The 20824-nt window shown below is 44.8% G+C and overlaps 1 protein-coding gene across 8 annotated transcripts in view; it reads right to left on the bottom strand.

Moving 5' to 3' along the window:
• Nucleotides 1–20824, bottom strand: part of LOC115118541 (myosin-binding protein C, fast-type-like) — a 52119-nt gene that overhangs the window by 4211 nt on the left and 27084 nt on the right. For 6 of the 8 annotated variants that reach the window (XM_065006683.1, XM_065006680.1, XM_065006681.1 and 3 more), the window contains 21 exons: nucleotides 19159–19182; nucleotides 18656–18712; nucleotides 18401–18573; nucleotides 18050–18182; nucleotides 17628–17752; nucleotides 16413–16518; nucleotides 11478–11638; nucleotides 11174–11339; nucleotides 10746–10852; nucleotides 10588–10617; nucleotides 10327–10466; nucleotides 9975–10134; nucleotides 9589–9693; nucleotides 9195–9383; nucleotides 8944–9078; nucleotides 8610–8777; nucleotides 8324–8412; nucleotides 7854–8049; nucleotides 3873–4012; nucleotides 3408–3567; nucleotides 303–439 (listed from right to left, as the gene is read on the bottom strand). In XM_065006683.1, coding sequence (XP_064862755.1) covers nucleotides 303–439; nucleotides 3408–3567; nucleotides 3873–4012; nucleotides 7854–8049; nucleotides 8324–8412; nucleotides 8610–8777; nucleotides 8944–9078; nucleotides 9195–9383; nucleotides 9589–9693; nucleotides 9975–10134; nucleotides 10327–10466; nucleotides 10588–10617; nucleotides 10746–10852; nucleotides 11174–11339; nucleotides 11478–11638; nucleotides 16413–16518; nucleotides 17628–17752; nucleotides 18050–18182; nucleotides 18401–18573; nucleotides 18656–18712; nucleotides 19159–19182 — 2701 coding nt within the window. The remainder of the gene's footprint in view (nucleotides 1–302; nucleotides 440–3407; nucleotides 3568–3872; nucleotides 4013–7853; nucleotides 8050–8323; nucleotides 8413–8609; nucleotides 8778–8943; nucleotides 9079–9194; nucleotides 9384–9588; nucleotides 9694–9974; nucleotides 10135–10326; nucleotides 10467–10587; nucleotides 10618–10745; nucleotides 10853–11173; nucleotides 11340–11477; nucleotides 11639–16412; nucleotides 16519–17627; nucleotides 17753–18049; nucleotides 18183–18400; nucleotides 18574–18655; nucleotides 18713–19158; nucleotides 19183–20824) is intronic. The other 2 variants (XM_065006684.1, XM_065006678.1) reach the window with 2 other exon arrangements.

The following is a 20824-nucleotide window of genomic DNA, read 5'->3' as shown; positions in this document are numbered from 1 at the left end:
TGGCACAGCGTCGTCCGGGTTAGGGTTTGGCCGGGGTAGGATGTCATTGTAAATAAGAATTTGTTCTTAACTGACTTTCCTAGTTAAATAAAGGTTAAATAAAATAAATAAATCAAGAATTGCTGCGCCTTGCTTTTCTGGTGGATGCAAGTTTCACCATCCAACTATTTCAGATCTACAGGAGTGCAAGTTTCCCAGTGGCACACAAACGCACCTTCAAACAGCTTCTTGTTCTCGCTCTCTCAACACACACTCACACTTAATTACAGTACTGCCCCCCCTCCCCACACACACACCCTCACCTTAGGGTAGGCCCGGACAGCACAGCTGATGGCAGTACTGTAGCCTGCAACAACAACCCTGTCCACTAGGGGAGCTGTAAACTTGGGGGAGCTGCTCATGTCCTTCTCTTTGAAGGCTGGTTTGTTGTACTCCAGATCTGAGGGAGGGATATAGATGGGGACTGTGATAGCTGTTTTTATTAAGCTATATAATAATAATATTAATAAATGCCATTTAGCAGGTGCTTCTATCCAAAGGGACTGACAGTCATGCGTGCATACATTTTACGTATGGCTGTCCCGGGAATCAAACCCACTATCCTGGCATTACAAGGGGCATGCTTTAGCTTTACCAACTGAGCTACAGAGGACCACATGTTGTCTACTATATCTACATACTACATTTGGTTTAGTATAGTATGGTGTAGTGTAGTGGTTCTCAAACTGGGGTTCGCAATAAAGTTTTTTTGGGGGGGGGGGGGGGGGGGTTGCAAGTTTGAAATGGAATGTGAAAATTATTTCACACATATTTTAAATCAGCTACATAAAGTTTAGCAATCTGCTACGAACACATCTTTGCCAGAACAATTTCATTGATTATTTTCACATTTTAGAAGGTTTGGGTGGCTAGTACTGGTTATATTTCTAAAGATAGCTGTAACACTGTAACAGTCTTTTTTGATTTATGGGGTGAAGATGAAACATATTCTGGTGAATTTATTGCGAGATTTGTGAGGAAGAAAAAGACTACAGACAGACCATGGTTAGGCTGTTACGGTGACTGTATTACGGCCACGCCGGCGGTCACGAGTCATGACCACAGTCAAATTCCATGTGACAGTTTAGTCACAGTAACTAGGCTTCTCCAAGCTCTGATGCTGCTGATGGTCATTAGTAGCCTACAAAACTTGCTAACTGCCTGGTACTCAACACTCTATTGTCCTTCTAATCACTCTGACATCAATGCAAATGTAATCGAAAATCAAATCAAAACCCTTCATGAGAGCCCATGAGAAAAGCCCATGCATGAGAAAACAGAGTTTTCACGGCCTCTTTTAAAAAGAGGAGGATCCCGTCAGCTTTCTATGGGCTAGGCCTACTATATTTATTTCTCAACTTTCATAATATTAAGCACATTGCTTCTCTTTACAAAGGGAATATAGCCGACCTGGCTGGCAAGAAAATGAACCACGTGAAAGTCGTCCTCTATTTGCTATTTAAGTGCATAGATGACATGTATTTTCTCCCCCTGCCCGTTCTGACAGGTGAATGATAATGGTACATTCTAAATCAAAACTAATTTCATACATATATTATTTAGTATCTGAAAAGACAAGATTAAATCAAGAATAGTCTGATGGGTGATAATATTAGTCTATCACTTGTGAATGATGCGTTATCACTTGTGAATGATGCGTTATCACTTGTGAATGGTGCGTTATCACTTGTGAATGATGCGTTATCACTTGTGAATGATGCGTTATCACTTGTGAATGATGCGTTATCACTTGTGAGTGATGTGTTATCACTTGTGAATGATGCGTTATCACTTGTGAATGATGCGTTATCACTTGTGAATGGTGCGTTATCACTTGTGAATGATGCGTTATCACTTGTGAGTGATGTGTTATCACTTGTGAATGATGCGTTATCACTTGTGAATGATGCGTTATCACTTGTGAATGGTGCGTTATCACTTGTGAATGATGCGTTATCACTTGTGAATGATGTGTTATCACTTGTGAATGATGCGTTATCACTTGTGAATGATGCGTTATCCCTTGTGAATGATGTGTTATCACTTGTGAATGATGCGTTATCACTTGTGAGTGATGCGTTATCACTTGTGAATGATGCGTTATCACTTGTGAGTGATGCGTTATCACTTGTGAATGGTGCGTTATCACTTGTGAATGGTGCGTAATCACTTGTGAATGATGTGTTATCACTTGTGAATGATGCGTTATCACTTGTGAATGATGCGTTATCACTTGTGAGTGATGCGTTATCACTTGTGAATGATGCGTTATCACTTGTGAGTGATGCGTTATCACTTGTGAATGATGCGTTATCACTTGTGAGTAATGCGTTATCACTTGTGAATGGTGCGTTATCACTTGTGAATGATGCGTTATCACTTGTGAATGATGTGTTATCACTTGTGAATGATGCGTTATCACTTGTGAATGATGCGTTATCACTTGTGAATGATGTGTTGTCACTTGTGAGTGATGCGTTATCACTTGTGAGTGATGTGTTATCCCTTGTGAATGATGCGTTATCACTTGTGAATGATGCCCAGCTTGTGTGCAGTAAGGCAAGAAACAGCGTGTGCCTTTTTTTTGCGACTTTTTCAAATAATAGTCGCACAGCTCATGTAGCCTGGCCCAAAGCCCTAAATGTTTTGATAAGGTTTGTATCACACAACTAAAGTGGCCAAATAACTTCTTAAAATGAAGTACATGAATCCTCTTTACAACCGGTGTAGAGCCTAACTGGCATACATAGGCGGCATGTGAGTTTCAAGTTTGGGGAAGATCATTTTCACCATAAAAATGCACCTTTATAATAAAGCATTACATGCATAATCTCATTTGTGGTTACTTTTTTGAATGGTGTTTGCTGCGCTTATAATGTTAAGAAATCACCTGCTAAACGTTCTGATCTGTTGCATCAGCCTCAATGCCTTTAAAAGTTTTTGTTGATGCTAGTGGTTGTATTGATATTGGATCTATCGCATCCCACAACTGTCCCAGACTATGTTTGGAATATTTATTTCTCACACAGAATAGAATAGGTCAACTTTTGTACTATGGGGGATAGTAGATTGACATACTTACCCTAACCATGGTTTCCATCCTCCGATACATACAGGTAGACCATATGACCGGCTTGCTCTGGACTCCAGAGAAGTGACATGATATCCCTAGTTGATATTGGCTGCTAATAGCTATGAATGACTTTAATCTCAAAATGCTGGTGTAAAACAGATCTAGATCTTGCCTTTTGAAAGTGCATCACTGTTTATGGCTGTAATGACAGGCTACATTTGCGCAGCGATGGTGTGTGCGTGTTTGCGTGAGCGTGCAGGGGGGTATAGTATGGTGTAGTATTGTAGTGTGTTACCTGTTTTTCCTATGATGGCAGTGTTCTTGCTGAAGGCCACCTCATCGCTCAAGCCACAGATGTTCTCACTGAACACACGGAAGGAGTACTCGTTCCCCATGACCAGGTCAGACGCTGTGCAGTTGGGCCGGCGGTTGTGCTCATACACTGTGAACCAACCCTGACCAGAGAGAGGAGGAGAGGGAGAGGGAGAGAGAGAGAGAGAGAGAGAGAGAGAGGGAGAGGGAGAGGGAGAGAGAGGGAGAGAGAGAGAGAGAGGGAGAGGGAGAGAGAGAGAGAGAGGGAGAGAGAAATATGTTTACAGAGAACTAGAGAGGTTGAAAGAAAAGGGGATGATATGTGGATATATAGAGGCAGATGTTTGAGAACAGAGGATGAGGGTAGAGAGGGCAGAGAAGGAGAGGTGAGGTGGATACACAGTAAAGAAAGAGAGAGCTATAGAGAGATGAGGAGGGAGTTGGAGACCTGGGTCTTCTTGTCAGCCTTCTGGATGGTGTAGCCGGTGATATCAGTGTTGCCTGTGTCTTTGGGGGGCTTCCACTCCAGAGCAGCATTGAAACCCCACACATCTGTTACCATCACATTTATAGGAGGACCTGGCTTGTCTGTGTGTGTGTGGGGGGGGGGGAAAGGTACATCTGTGTGTCAGTGAGAAAGAGATATCTTTTAACAGACAAACAGACAGCGGAAATGGAGCATGTGGAGTGTGTCTCATGTACGTCAGTACTCCAGTATGTTTGTCATTAATCCTGGCCTCTGCCGTGCTGCTGCTGCTGTGACTAAACATGTGTGGGGCCTGATCTGAGGAGGCTGGGCCCTCTCATTAGCTCACCTCCCAGCAGGGGAAAGGAGACAAAGGCCCCTAATCCCACCCTAATCCCAGTCTACACACCAATAATGCCAATGGAACCCCACTGCATAATACACCCACCCAGCTATACAGCACCCTGACCCTCACACGGGTGCTAAAGGGAGCAGGAAGGAGGGAAAGAGGGGAGGGAGGGAGCCAAGCGGTGGTACGGTGGCAGTCAGGGCAGGAGGGAAGGATTAAGAAGAGAGGAGAGGAAGACTGGAATCAGCCTCTTTGATGATTCCCTCCGAGGATTAAATGAGGAATTATCATCACATTAAACTCTGGGGTGTCATCCTAGATTTAAGTCATTGCATCATGGTGGCTCCATATTTGACTGTAATAAGTAATAAAACATACTCGGTATAGTGACTGAAGGGTGAGTGGGGACATACATGGTGGCTCCATATTTGACTGTAATAAGTAATAAAACATACTAGGTATAGTGACTGAAGGGTGAGTGGGGACATACATGGTGGCTCCATATTTGACTGTAATAAGTAATAAAACATACTAGGTATAGTGACTGAAGGGTGAGTGGGGACATACATGGTGGCTCCATATTTGACTGTAATAAGTAGTAAAACATACTAGGTATAGTGACTGAAGGGTGAGTGGGGACATACATGGTGGCTCCATATTTGACTGTAATAAGTAATAAAACATACTAGGTATGACTGAAGGGTGAGTGGGGACATACATGGTGGCTCCATATTTGACTGTAATAAGTAGTAAAACATACTAGGTATAGTGACTGAAGGGTGAGTGGGGACATACATGGTGGCTCCATATTTGACTGTAATAAGTAATAAAACATACTAGGTATAGTGACTGAAGGGTGAGTGGGGACATACATGGTGGCTCCATATTTGACTGTAATAAGTAGTAAAACATACTAGGTATAGTGACTGAAGGGTGAGTGGGGACATACATGGTGGCTCCATATTTGACTGTAATAAGTAATAAAACATACTAGGTATAGTGACTGAAGGGTGAGTGGGGACATACATGGTGGCTCCATATTTGACTGTAATAAGTAGTAAAACATACTAGGTATAGTGACTGAAGGGTGAGTGGGGACATACATGGTGGCTCCATATTTGACTGTAATAAGTAATAAAACATACTAGGTATAGTGACTGAAGGGTGAGTGGGGACATACATGGTGGCTCCATATTTGACTGTAATAAGTAGTAAAACATACTAGGTATAGTGACTGAAGGGTGAGTGGGGACATACATGGTGGCTCCATATTTGACTGTAATAAGTAGTAAAACATACTTGGTATAGTGACTGAAGGGTGAGTGGGGACATACATGGTGGCTCCATATTTGACTGTAATAAGTAGTAAAACATACTAGGTATAGTGACTGAAGGGTGAGTGGGGACATACATGGTGGCTCCATATTTGACTGTAATAAGTAGTAAAACATACTAGGTATAGTGACTGAAGGGTGAGTGGGGACATACATGGTGGCTCCATATTTGACTGTAATAAGTAATAAAACATACTAGGTATAGTGACTGAAGGGTGAGTGGGGACATACATGGTGGCTCCATATTTGACTGTAATAAGTAGTAAAACATACTAGGTATAGTGACTGAAGGGTGAGTGGGGACATACATGGTGGCTCCATATTTGACTGTAATAAGTAGTAAAACATACTTGGTATAGTGACTGAAGGGTGAGTGGGGACATACATGGTGGCTCCATATTTGACTGTAATAAGTAGTAAAACATACTCGGTATAGTGACTGAAGGGTGAGTGGGGACATACATGGTGGCTCCATATTTGACTGTAATAAGTAGTAAAACATACTTGGTATAGTGACTGAAGGGTGAGTGGGGACATACATGGTGGCTCCATATTTGACTGTAATAAGTAGTAAAACATACTTGGTATAGTGACTGAAGGGTGAGTGGGGACATACAGTTACAGTGGCAAGGAAAAGTATGTGAACCCTTTGGAATGACCTGGACTTCTGCTTAAACTGGTCATACAATTTGATCTGATCTTCATCTAAGTCACAACAACACACAAACAGTCTGCTTAAACTAATAACACACAAACAATTATACGTTTTCGTCTTTATTGAACATGCCGTGTAAACATTCACAATGCAGGGTGGGAAAAGTATGTGAACCCTTGGATTTAATAACTGGTTGACCCTCCTTTGGCAGCAATAACCTCAACCAAATGTTTTCTGTAGTTGCGGATCAGACCTGCACAACGGTCAGGATGAATTTTGGACCATTCCTCTTTACAAAACTGTTTCAGTTCAGCAATATTCTTGGGATGCCTGGTGTGAACCGCTCACTTGAGGTCATGCCACAGCATCTCAATCGGGTTGAGGTCAGGACTCTGACTGGGCCACTCCAGAAGGTGTATTTACTTCTGTGTTTTGGGTCGTTGTCCTGTGGCATCCCCCAACTTCTGTTGAGCTTCAAATGGCGGATAGATAGCCTTACATTCTCCTGCAAAATGTCTTGATAAACCTGGGAATTAATTTTTGTGTCAATGATAGCAAGCTGTCCAGGCCCTGAGGCAGCAAAGCAGCTCCAAACCATGATGCTCCTTTCACCATACTTTACAGTTGGGATGAGGTTTTGATGTTGATGTGCTGTGCCTTTTTTCTCCACACATGTGTTCCTTCCAAACAACTCAACTTTAGTTTAATCTGTCCACAGGATATTTTGCCAGTAGCACTGTGGAACATCCAGATGCTCTGTTGCGAACTTCAGACGTGCAGCAATGTTTTTTTTGGACAGCAGTTGCTTCTTCTGTGGTGTCCTCCCATGAACAGTGTTTTACGTATCGTAGACTCGTCAACAGAGATGTTAGCATGTTCCAGAGATTTCTGTAAGTCTTTAGCTGACACTCTAGGATTCTTCTTAACCACATTGAGCATTCTGCACTGTGCTCTTGCAGTCATCTTTGCAGGACAGCCACTCCTAGGGAGAGTATCAGCAGTGATGAACTTTCTCCATGTATAGACAATTTGTCTTACTGTGGACTGATGAACATCAAGGCTTTTAGAGATACTTTTGTAACCCTTTCCAGCTTTATGCAAGTCAACAATTCTTAATCTTGGGTCTTCTGAGATCTCTTTTGTTCAAGGCATGGTTCACATCAGGCAATGCTTCTTGTGAACAGCACACTCAAATTTTGTGAGTGTTTTTTATAGGGCAGGCCAGCTCTTACCAACATCTCCAATCTCATCTCAATGATTGTATTCCAGGTTAGCTGACTCCTGACTCCAATTAGCTTTTGGAGAAGTCATTAGCCTAGGGGTTCACGTACCTTTCCCAACCTACAAGGCGAATGTTTAAATTATCTACTCAATATAGACAAGAAAAATACAATACTTTGTGTTATTAGTTAAAGCACATTGTGTTTGTCTATTGTTGTGACTTGGATGAAGATCAGATCTAATTATATGACCAACTGATGCAGAAATCCAGATACATCCGAAGGGTTCACATACTTTTTCTTGCCACTGTACATATGGCCTCCATCCCAAATGGAAACCCTATTGCCTATATAGTGCACTACTTTTCACCAGAGCCCCTAATGATGTTGGTGCCAGTGACTGACCTACGATCTGGATGTGTATGTCAGCCTTGTCCTGCATGTTGTCTATCTGGACAGACAGGGTGTACGTCCCAGAGTGGTCCCTTTCTGCTGAGCGGATGAACAGGATGGTGTCAAAGTCACTGGTGCGGATGCCCACCGACTTATTCTCCAGGGGCTCACCATCTTTCAGCCAGTTGACCACGGGGCGAGGCTTCCCCTGGGGAAACAGAGGGGTGATATGGTCAGTGAATGAAAAGGACATTTACTGAATTAAAGAGTGAGATGCTGCTACAGGAGAAGTGCAGGAGAAACACCCTAAAGTGAGAAAGGTGTAGACTGGCAAGAATATCCCATTTTCTGATTGGTTTATTTTTGCATTACAGGACAATGATTGCTCTTCTTTTCACACACTGAGACCCAGCTAACATGAAGTCAGCCCTGCCTCTAGCCTGGGGAAGATTACTACTGTGTGGTGCTAGGTGTTCTCAGACCTGGAAGGGGATGACCAGGTTGATCTTCTCGCCCACTTTCCTGATGAACTTGGTTCTTAGCTGGCGAGGCAGGCGGATCTTTGGGTACTCTGAGACATGGAGAGGGAGACAGAGAGGAATGTCAACACAGAAGTAATGGATGTGGCTGTGTATACCGTGTGTGTCAGAGGTCTATGGAGAAGTGTGTGTGTGTGTGTGTGTGTGTGTGTGTGTGTGTGTGTGTGTGTGTGTGTGTGTGTGTGTGTGTGTGTGTGTGTGTGCGTCCATGCATGCGTGTGAGTCTGACCCATGATCTCTCTGATGATAACAGACTGTTTCATGGTGCAGGGGGGGCTGCGTCCAGCGATGTTCATAGCCACCACTCTGAACAAGAGCTTCTCTCCTGTTGGCAGCCCCTTCACACGGTACGTGTTCTTGTCCACTGGCTCCTTATTGGCTTCTACCCAGTTATCCTCTGAGGGATGGACCAATAGCAGAAGAGTATTCATTGTCATCCACTTGGAAATGAGATGGTTCATCTGTAGGGTTTTATAGGAATTCTATATAGGAATTCTATAGGAGCGATTAGTGAATTAGAAGGAATAATAATGTTATTGAACAATCCCCAAATCCTCCTTCACCTCCTTCTTTGCACCACTCGATTATGTACCCGTCAACGCCCCCTGCTCCAACCCTCTCTGGAGGACGCCACTTCAGGGCACAGGTGCTGTCTGTCACATCCTCCACCGTCAGACGAGTGGGCTCACTGGTAGGGGCTGAGAGAGAAAGAGAATAGTTAAGAGGAGAGGAAGACCGAGGTAAGCTGTATAAGTAGAGTATCAGGAGATTGAAAGGCTTCTCTCCACTGCTCTAGTAATAAGTGTCTACCCACCTATGGGCATGAAGGGCTTTGAGTTGCCGCTGGGCTGGGAGATCCCGATCCCGTTGACAGCAAACACTCTCATCTCATAAAAAACACCCTCAATCATCTTCTTAGCCTCGTACGTGGTTGACTCAAACACCTCAAAGTTCAGCTTGGTCCACCTGGAGGAACCCTGCTTCTTCCTCTCCATCAGGTAGCCTGCGAGTGACGTCATCACATAGCGACATTACATCATCACAAAGCGACATCATCACAGAGAGACATCTTCACAGAGCGACATCTTCACAGAGAGACATCATTAGATCTTACCAATGTAATGAGAGAGGTTAACAGATGCCTGTTAACCCAGAGGAAAGAGAGTCTGATAGCTCAACAGATAGATATAAAAATAGGAAAGGTGCACCTTTGATGGGCGCTCCCCCGTCAAATTTGGGGGGATCCCATGTAATGGTGGCTGTGTCCTCGCCAACTCCCATACATCTGACGTTCTCTGGAGGGTTAGGCACATCTGGAGTGGACAGGGGGAACAGTCAGGACAAAACATAGAGGTGTTCTCACCAGCTCAGAATGGGTTCTAACTTAATGTCACATCTATTATTGAATCTCTCTTTGTGAATTGTTTTTACATTCCTGTTTACATATATATTGCATAAGACGGGAGAACAAGACACAGAGAGAGAAAAGGGAGAGAGCAGGGAGATGTGGGGGAAAGAGGAGAGGAGTGTAGAGAGAGAGTAGACAACTGGAAAGAGAGAGGAGAGAGAGAAGGAGAGAGAGAATACCACTGACCAACAATCTTGATGGTGAGCTCAGCCCTGTCCTCTCCGGCTGGGTTGGTCACTATGATGGAGTACTGGCCTTCGTCTGGCCGCTCTGCCCCCTCAATGACAAAGCTGCTCAGAGTGGTCCTGGTTTCCACCCTCACTCTGCCCTCCGCCTCCGATATCACCTAGAGACAGGAACAGGGAGGGCACTTAGACAACTGGACTGACACTGTCTGGTGTTTCAGCTACTGGGTGTAACCTGGATGGCCTAATGGTTGGTTAATGTGAGTGACACCTTGCCTTCCTTAGAGAGGCATGCTGGGGCAGGGGTTTGGTGTGTGTGTGAGGAGGATGTAACAGAAAGACTAGATCCTCACAGTGTCTCCTTTCATCCAGCACACAGTGGGGACAGGCTCTCCTGTGATCTCCACATCAAGGCGGAGCTTGTTGCCAGCCACCACAACAATGGTGTTCTTGCTGCCCGTGCTACTGGTGTCCAGGTGGATTTTGGGAGGGTCTGTGAGGGGCGGAGGAATGTCAGAGAGGGACAGGGGGTCCTGGGTGATTATCACAGTATTAAATACACTGTAATAAATAGGTAATGCCAACGGATGGTAGGTGACAATAGCCACACCTACCTTGGCGTGGAACATATTCGATCTTGATTTCTGAGATTAACAGGGAAAACACATGAATCAGTATCATTTAAAATGCAGGCTCTGCTTCATTGTACTCAGTAAAGCTTAGAGGAGTCTCTCTCTCTTTCTTGCTCTCTCTCACTCACTCTCTCACTCACCAATGAAGTTGAGCTTAGCGGAGAGGGAGAGTGCGTATCCTTCAGGGACAAAGGTGTAGTTTCCTTCGTCCTGCGGCTTCACATCATCAATCGTCAGCTTGTGGATCCTGGAGAACCAACGGCAACCCAATGTTATCAAGGAGACAACAGACACTCGCAGTGACCCACAATTATGCAAAGCACAGTTACCCTGGCAACATGCTTCATTATGCAATATCAAGTTAAAAAACACATGGGAAAGCTCCTTCCCTGCATGACCAGTGTTGCCATGGCAAAAAACAACTGCCATAGGTGGGTCTAGCTAGTGAGAATATGTACTGTACTGACAAGATCCCATGGAGAAGGAGAATTTGAGGATGTTCAGGCCTGTCTGAAGTTACTGCAACTCAATGAGGACCCCCCCCTCCCCCAGCAATGTGATGCCATACCTTCCGATGTGTGACATCTTGATGCGGTTGCCGGGTTTGACCTCCACACCGTCCTTGAACCACTTGCCCACCACCTTCTCATCAGACACCTCACACTTGAACATGGCCTGTTCACACGCCTTCACCGACAGGTCAGCTATACTCTGCAGAACCTCCAGCTCCTTGGCTGAGCACCAGGGGTAGAGATGAAGGGAAGGAGAGAGAAAGAGAAAACAGAAAGAGACAGCATTTCAGACTCTTCCAAAAATGAAGTTAATAAAACATTTCCTTATTTAGTGTACTGTATGATATCCGGAAGTGGTACCTTCCACTTCCAGTTCTCCTTTGGATTCTCCCCCATTAGTGTAAACATAGTACATTCCGATGTCCTCTATGGTTGCTTCATTGATGACCAGAGTGTGTTTCTTCCCATCCTTCTTTATCCTGTACTTCCCATCCTTGGTCAGCTCAACTCCATCTTTCATCCTGAGCCCGGGTGAGACACACACAGACATAGAAATAGTGTTTAACTGCAGTGAGAGACACATACAGTGGGGAGAACAAGTATTTGATACATTGCCGATTTTGCAGGTTTTCCTACTTACAAAGCATGTAGAGGTCTGTAATTTTTATCATAGGTACACTTCAACTGTGAGAGACGGAATCTAAAACAAAAATCCAGAAAATCACATTGTATGATTTTTAAGTAATTCATTTGCATTTTATTGCATGACATAAGTATTTGATCACCTACCAACCAGTAAGAATTCCGGCTCTCACAGACCTGTTAGTTTTTCTTTAAGAAGCCCTCCTGTTCTCCACTCATTACCTGTATTAACTGCACCTGAACTCGTTTCCTGTATAAAAGACACCTGTCCACACACTCAATCAAACAGACTCCAACCTCTCCACAATGGCCAAGACCAGAGAGCTGTGTACGGACATCAGGGATACATTTGTAGACCTGCACAAGGCTGGGATGGGCTACAGGACAATAGGTAAGCAGCTTGGTGAGAAGGCAACAACTGTTGGCGCAATTATTAGAAAATGGAAGAAGTTCAAGATGAAGGTCAATCACCCTCGGTCTGGGGCTCCATGCAAGATCTCACCTCGTGGGGCATCAATGATCATGAGGAAGGTAAGGGATCAGCCCAGAACTACACGGCAGTCCCTGGTCAATGACCTGAAGAGAGCTGGGGCCACAGTCTCAAAGGAAACCATTAGTAACATACTACGCCGTCATGGCGCACGTAAGGTCCCCCTGCTCAAGCCAGCGCATGTCCAGGCCCGTCTGAAGTTTGCCAATGACCATCTGGATGATCCAGAGGAGGAATGGGAGAAGGTCATGTGGTCTGATGAGACAAAAATAGAGCTTTTTTGGTCTAAACTCCACTCGCTGTGTTTGGAGGAAGAAGAAGGATGAGTACAACCCCAAGAACACCATCCCAACCGTGAAGCATGGAGGTGGAAACATCATTCTTTGGGGATGCATTTCTGCAAAGGGGACAGGACGACTGCACCGTATTGAGGGGAGGACGGATGGGGCCATGTATCGCGAGATCTTGGGCAACAACCTCAAATCAAATCAAATTTGATTTGTCACATACACATGTTTAGCAGATGTTAATGCGAGTGTAGCGAAATGCTTGTGCTTCTAGTTCCGACAATGCAGTAATAACCAACAAGTAATCTAGCTAACAATTCCAAAACGACTACCTTATAGACACAAGTGTAAGGGGATAAAGAATATGTACATAAAGATATATGAATGGGTGATGGTAGAGTGGCATGGGCAAGATACAGTAGATGGTATTGAGTGCAGTATATACATATGAGATGAGTATGTAAACAAAGTGGCATAGTTAAAGTGGCTAGTGATACATGTATTACATAAAGATGCAGTCGATGATAGAGTACAGTATATATGTATACATATGAGATGAATAATGTAGGGTATGTTAACATTATATTAGGTAGCATTGTTTAAAGTGGCTAGTGATATATTTTACATCATTTCCCATCAATTCCCATTATTAAAGTGGCTGGAGTTGAGTCAGTGTGTTGGCAGCAGCCACTCAATGTTAGTGGTGGCTGTTTAACAGTCTGATGGCCTTGAGATAGAAGCTGTTTTTCAGTCTCTCGGTCCCAGCTTTGATGCACCTGTACTGACCTCGCCTTCTGGATGATAGCGGGGTGAACAGGCAGTGGCTCGGGTGGTTGTTGTCCTTGATGATCTTTATGGCCTTCCTGTGACATCGGATGGTGTAGGTGTCCTGGAGGGCAGGTAGTTTGCCCCCGGTGATGCGTTGAGCAGACCTCACTACCCTCTGGAGAGCCTTACGGTTGTGGGCGGAGCAGTTGCCGTACCAGGCGGTTATACAGCCCGACAGGATGCTCTCGATTGTGCATCTGTAGAAGTTTGTGAGTGCTTTTGGTGACAAGCCAAATTTCTTCAGCCTCCTGGGGTTGAAGAGGCGCTGCTGCGCCTTCTTCACAATGCTGTCTGTGTGGGTGGACCAATTCAGTTTGTCTGTGATGTGTACGCCGAGGAACTTAAAACTTACTACCCTCTCCACTACTGTTCCATCGATGTGGATAGGGGGGTGTTCCCCGTGCTGTTTCCTGAAGTCCACAATCATCTCCTTAGTTTTGTTGACGTTGAGTGTGAGGTTATTTTCCTGACACCACACTCCGAGGGCCCTCACCTCCTCTCTGTAGGCCGTCTCGTCGTTGTTGGTAATCAAGCCTACCACTGTTGTGTTGTCCGCAAACTTGATGATTGAGTTGTAGGCGTGCGTGGCCACGCAGTCGTGGGTGAACAGGGAGTACAGGAGAGGGCTCAGAACGCACCCTTGTGGGGCCCCAGTGTTGAGGATCAGCGGGGTGGAGATGTTGTTGCCTACCCTCACCACCTGGGGCGGCCCGTCAGGAAGTCCAGTACCCAGTTGCACAGGGCGGGGTCGAGACCCAGGGTCTCGAGCTTGATGACGAGCTTGGAGGGCACTATGGTGTTAAATGCCGAGCTGTAGTCGATGAACAGCATTCTCACATAGGTATTCCTCTTGTCCAGATGGGTTAGGGCAGTGTGCAGTGTGGTTGAGATTGCATCGTCTGTGGACCTATTTGGGCGGTAAGCAAATTGGAGTGGGTCTTTTTGTAAACTGTGATTGACTGTAGACCCTGCCACATACCTCTTGTGTCTGAGCCGTTGAATTGAGATTCTACTTTGTCTCTATACTGATGCCTAGCTTGTTTGATTGCCTTGCGGAGGGAATAGTTACACTGTTTGTATTCGGTCATGTTTCCGGTCACCTTGCCCTGATTAAAAGCAGTGGTTCGCGCTTTCAGTTTCACGCGAATGCTGCCATCAATCCACAGTTTCTGGTTTGGGAATGTTTTAATCGTTGCTATGGGAACGACATCTTCAACGCACGTTCTAATGAACTTGCTCACCGAATCAGCGTATTCGTCAATGTTGTTGTCTGACGCAATACGAAACATATCCCAGTCCACGTGATGGAAGCAGTCTTGGAGTGTGGAATCAGATTGGTCGGACCAGCGTTGAACAGACCTCAGCACGGGAGCTTCTTGTTTTAGTTTCTGTCTGTAGGCAGGGATCAACAAAATGGAGTCGTGGTCAGCTTTTCCGAAAGGAGAGCGGGGCAGGGCCTTATATGCGTTGCGGAAGTTAGAATAGCAATGATCCAAGGTTTTTCCAGCCCTGGTTGCGCAATCGATATGCTGATAAAATTTAGGGAGTCTTGTTTTCAGATTAGTCTTGTTAAAATCCCCAGCTACAATGAATGCAGCCTCCGGATATATGGATTCCAGTTTGCAAAGAGTCAAATAAAGTTAGTTCAGAGCCATTGATGTGTCTGCTTGGGGGGGAATATATACGGCTGTGATTATAATCGAAGAGAATTCCCTTGGTAGATAATGCGGTCGACATTTGATTGTGAGGAATTCTAAATCAGGTGAACAGAAGGACTTGAGTTCCTGTATGTTGTTGTGGCCACACCACGTCACGTTAACCATGAAGCATACACCCCCGTCCCTCTTCTTACCAGAAAGATGTTTGTTTCTGTCGGCGCGATGCGTGGAGAAACCAGCTGGCTGCACCGACTCCGATAGCGTCTCTCCAGTGAGCCATGTTTCCATGAAGCAAAGAACGTTACAGTCTCTGATGTCCCTCTGGAATGCTACCCTTGCTCGGATTTCATCAACCTTGTTGTCAAGAGACTGGACATTGGCGAGAAGAATGGTAGGGAGTGGTGCACGATGTGCCCGTCTCCGGAGTCTGACCAGAAGACCGCTCCGTTCCCCCCTTTTACGAAGTCGTTTTTTTGAGTCGCCGGCTGGGATCCATTCCATTGTCCTGGGTGAAAGGCAGAACACAGGATCCGCTTCGCGAAAGTCATATTCTTGGTCGTACTGATGGTGAGTTGATGCTGCTCTTATGTTCAGTAGTTCTTCTCGACTGTATGTAATGAAACCTAAGATGACCTGGGGTACCAATGTAAGAAATGAACACGTAAAAAAACTAAAAACTGCATAGTTTCCTAGGAACGCGAAGCGAGGTGGCCATCTCTGTCGGTGCCGGAAGTTTGCTTCCCTCAGTAAGAGCATTGAAGATGGGTCGTGGCTGGGTCTTCCAGCATGACAACGACCCGAAACACACAGCCAGGGCAACTAAGGAGTGGCTCCGTAAGAAGCATCTCAAGGTCCTGGAGTGGCCTAGCCAGTCTCCAGACCTGAACCCAATAGAAAATCTTCGGAGGGAGCTGAAAGTCCGTATTGCCCAGCGACAGCCCCGAAACCTGAAGGATCTGGAGAAGGTCTGTATGGAGGAGTGGGCCAAAATCCCTGCTGCAGTGTGTGCACACCTGGTCAAGAACTACAGGAAATGTATGATCTCTGTAATTGCAAACAAAGGTTTCTGTACCAAATATTAAGTTCTGCTTTTCTGATGTATCAAATACATATGTCATGCAATAAAATGCAAATTAATTACTTAAAAATCATACAATGTGATTTTCTGGATTTTTGTTTTAGATTCCGTCTCTCACAGTTGAAGTGTGCCTATGATAAAAAATTACAGACCTCTACATGCTTTGTAAGTAGGAAAACCTGCAAAATCGGCAGTGTATCAAATACTTGTTCTCCCCACTGTACACACACAAATGCCACAGCTGTAACAGAAATTGATTGATTTAGTTACTTAGTCATTTGATTAAAAAGGGTATTAGAATGAGTCCCTCACCATTTGACGTTGGCTCCTTCCTCTGACACCTCACACTCAAACTCCACCTTCTCTCCCACCACTACATGCACATCGTCCAGCAGCTTGGTGATGGTGACCGGGGGCTCTGTGGATAGACACAGCCGTCAACACAACTCATACACCTCATACAAACACCATGGGGAAGTTACACACACACAACCACACTTACAGGAAAACTCACCAACAAAGACTCAACACCAAAGTAAGCAGAAGAATAAAAAGGAAGAAGTGGAAGAATGATGAAGCTGAAGATTTCATGGCACAACACTGTATACTGTGCTAACACAAAGACACAAACACCTAACATGTACCAGTCCGCACCAGGATTCGATACCATGTTTCACAACAACACAATGTCCTCCATAGTCTCCGTTAATACTGCTATAGAAACAGAGAACTGAGCTGTTGTGGTATGGGGGAGACAGTACCTCAGGTCTCCGGGAAGGTGACATAACCATCACTGAGTCAATGCGTGAAGCTAAGCTAGCATCCGTTAGCCGCCGTCCTCTACATCTACCTCCCTCTGACCTCCTTTTCCTCAGCAACCTCAGCAGATGATAGACATCCGCCAAAAGTGCTATACCGCAAAAACCCTGGATGTTTTTTTTTTGGGGGGACAGTACTTCAGTTCTCCAGGAGGTGAATGAACTGTGTGATCGATGCTAAGCTAGCTTCCACTAGCTACCATCCGCTAAACACACGCCCACCTTCTCTCACGTTAGACACATCAACACGTACAGCATTGATATAAACACTGGCAGAAGCAGTAGGGACGTCTAAATACACACAACAACATACTGTGGTTGTCGCACTGGAATGGCGTCTGTGTGGGGAAAGCTTACCCGTTGCTGTACGGTCTGATAAATGCAAAAACAGGATGAAATTAATGGGCACAGAGAGAGAGCAAAGCGCATGATGATTGAGGAGCAAATACATCTTTGCCCCTCTACCCAAAATCAACGAGACACACAGAACACGCATAAGACACGCTACAAACTGGACAACAAATATAGGACGACAACGTTGTGCAAACTTACTGTTCATAGACATTAATACACACATACATATAAACATTGAGACATGTACTGCATACACAGTAAATATTGACAGACACTACACACTCAAAGACACTGAACTAAGCAGGGAACAACTCCCTCCCCTCAAACACCCTATGTAAAGATGCTGAGTGTTTACCTTTGACAAAGACTTCAGTGAAGCTCTTCTCCTCTCCCACCACACACTCATAGGCTGCATCGTCAGACAGGTTGCACTTGTTGATGGTGAGTGTCCGTTTGTTGCCCACGCACTCAAACACATACCTGCCATGACAGACAGACAGGGGCAGAGAGAGACACAGGCAGAAAACAGTGAGGACAGACAGACACTAGTGACCGAGTGTCGCTCACTCAACTCATCGACAAATGAATTACTCACACGCTCATATAGTCAAATATACTGACAATCACACATATTACACAAACACACACACACACACACACACACACACACACACACACACACACACACACACACACACACACACACACACACACACACACACACACACACACACACACACAGACAGAGAGAGAGACACACACAGCAGTCAGTCTCACTTGGCAGAGGGTTTGATCTCCACTCCGTTCTTCAGCCATTTGACCTGAACGTTGGGGTCATGGAGCTCAACATGCATCTGGGTCCTCTTGCCCTTGTCCACAGAGTAACATTGCTCTAGCTTCTTCAGGAAGGCTGAGGGAGGGAAAGAACCACTGTTATGTCTCCAGCCTTTACACACCAGACACAACAACCAGAATAACCCAAGCAACACTACACCAGACTACCTCCCTTTCAGAGCCCCTCAGGCATTCACTATAATAAAACATTCCCTGTCCCAAACACTCTCAAGTAGAAATGCCCACAGCTTGCCTATTACCTCCTCCAGTATCCCCCCCTTTCTCTCCCCTCACCATCACTCTTCTTGGGTTCCACCTTCTTCATCTTCTTCAGTCTCTTGAGCAGGCCCCTGAGGTCTGTGATGCCGTAGTCAAAGGCAATCTTCTCATAGTCACATGGCTTAGCATCCTTCAGGATCTCCCACACATCCACATCCTCTTTGGGCTCGTCCCTCGCCTTTTTTTCCCTGAAAGAGAGGGGGAGAGGAGATTGATTGTGTGTGTGAGAGTATGTGTGATTGCTCATAATGGAGTTAACTCCACTCCTACCTTTTTTTGAGGAGGGCACTGAAGTCCAGGTCACCTGCATCCTCTCCTGCATCTCCCCTGGGGACAAGAAAGGTTACGAGTGGGAGAATTAGGTTTCCTACAGTGTTAGGTCAGGTTAGAGGAGTCGGTCATTTCAAACATAACATACAGTATACAGTACATACAAATATACTTGTTGTCTATTGAGGTTTTACATAAGATAAATCAACAATGAATATCTGTGCTATTTCAATGCTATAGTAGTGAATCATTGTTTGTTTACAAAAAATATGGAAGTGAACAAATGGTACTGGACATACAGTATACTACACTGCACTCTGCTAAGACGAACACACACACACATCCACACCCAAATTCACTTTCTCTGACGTAAAGACACATCAACGATACAGTAGTGATATAAAAGTTATAACAACAGGGCCGGAATTCCCATATACACACAAATATACAGACAGTACACTGTGGTTGCACAGTATCGCACAGTGTCTGTAGCCATGTCTTACCCTTTTTTGGCGCCTTTTATGCCTCTGATAACACAAAACAGGATGGTAATGAGTGAGCATATAGAGCATTGTGGGAATCAATAAGGTGCATACTGACACTTTGCCCGCCTAAATTCAATGGGACATAAAAAACAGCATACTAGTGCACACACACACACACACACACACACACACACACACACACACACACACACACACACACACACACACACACACACACACACACACACACACACACACACACACACAGTATTGACCTCTATTTGTTACTGTATGTAACGCAAACACAGATACGCTGTACTTGTACAAGGCTGTACATTGACACATATATACAAGGTAAATACTGTGTAAATGTACACGCACAGGTACTGCTGATACACACCCACACAGAGCTTTTCTTACACTCGCATAAAGATCCACACATATGACACCTCATGATTGCATCTCTAATGTATGTAATCCATGGGAAATATACACTAGTTCCACTTGAGGCCTTGTCAATGGGCCAGACGTACAGTACCAGAAACAGCCTCACATGACAAAGAACACATGAGGGGAAGCACGGGCTATTTCACATCTGAACACACACAGTGGACAGATGAAGAATTACAAAGGTGGGAATATGGAAGCACACGGAAGGGAATCCCAAATAATATATTCTGAACACACACAATGGATTCAGGTTCTGGAAGAAGCTTAGGACAAGGCTGCCTTATAACAGAGAGGCAGCAAGGCCAGACACAGAATCGCTGAGGAGGTAGATGGGGGTACACACGGATGAATCGCAATGACTGGATTCTCCATACTTACTGACAGTGGGAGTTGGAACGCAAAGACCACCACATACTGTGGCAAGGTCAACACTAACCCATCCAGCAACCGTTGGGGTGTTGAAGGTTTTTTGGCATCTTGGGTTTTCACAATTTAATTCAGGCTTGTAACGCATCTATTTTTTCATATCTTTTCATTCTCTTTTTCTTTTCTTCATACCAAAATTCACAAAATAAACACAAAAACACAATCTGAAATGGTCCTTTGCACGTTGTGCTTCCTGTCTTACCCTTGCTTTTTTGTCTTTTTGTCTGATCAGGAGAGGAAATCATATTTAAAACAGTAACTAGAGTGAACTGACTGGCGGCAGCACTATGCCCACAAACACAGAGGGATTTTCTTCAGCTTCACAGCGAGAGAGAGTTGCTGCACACATATTGAAACACAAGTCTTTGGAGACAGGGAAGAGAAGACACACGAATACAGAGATACAGACATACAGGGATATACATAGTGAACAGACACAGAAATAGAAACATATGGACAAAATGTACAACTTAAACATAAAAACACACAAACATAGTCACAGAGACACACCAGTAAGTCACAGAGACACACCAGTAAGTCACAGAGACACACCAGTAAGTCACAGAGACACATTAGTAAGTCACAGAGACACATTAGTAAGTCACAGAGACACACCAGTAAGTCAGATACACACCAGTAAGTCACAGAGACACACCAGTAAGTCACAGAGACACATTAGTAAGTCACAGAGACACATTAGTAAGTCACAGAGACACACCAGTAAGTCAGATACACACCAGTAAGTCACAGAGACACACCAGTAAGTCACAGAGAGACATTAGTAAGTCACAGAGACACACCAGTAAGT

The sequence above is a fragment of the Oncorhynchus nerka genome, linkage group LG21, assembly GCF_034236695.1.
Source record: "Oncorhynchus nerka isolate Pitt River linkage group LG21, Oner_Uvic_2.0, whole genome shotgun sequence".
Classification (NCBI taxonomy): domain Eukaryota; kingdom Metazoa; phylum Chordata; class Actinopteri; order Salmoniformes; family Salmonidae; genus Oncorhynchus; species Oncorhynchus nerka.
This window is presented reverse-complemented; position numbering and strand designations above follow the sequence as displayed.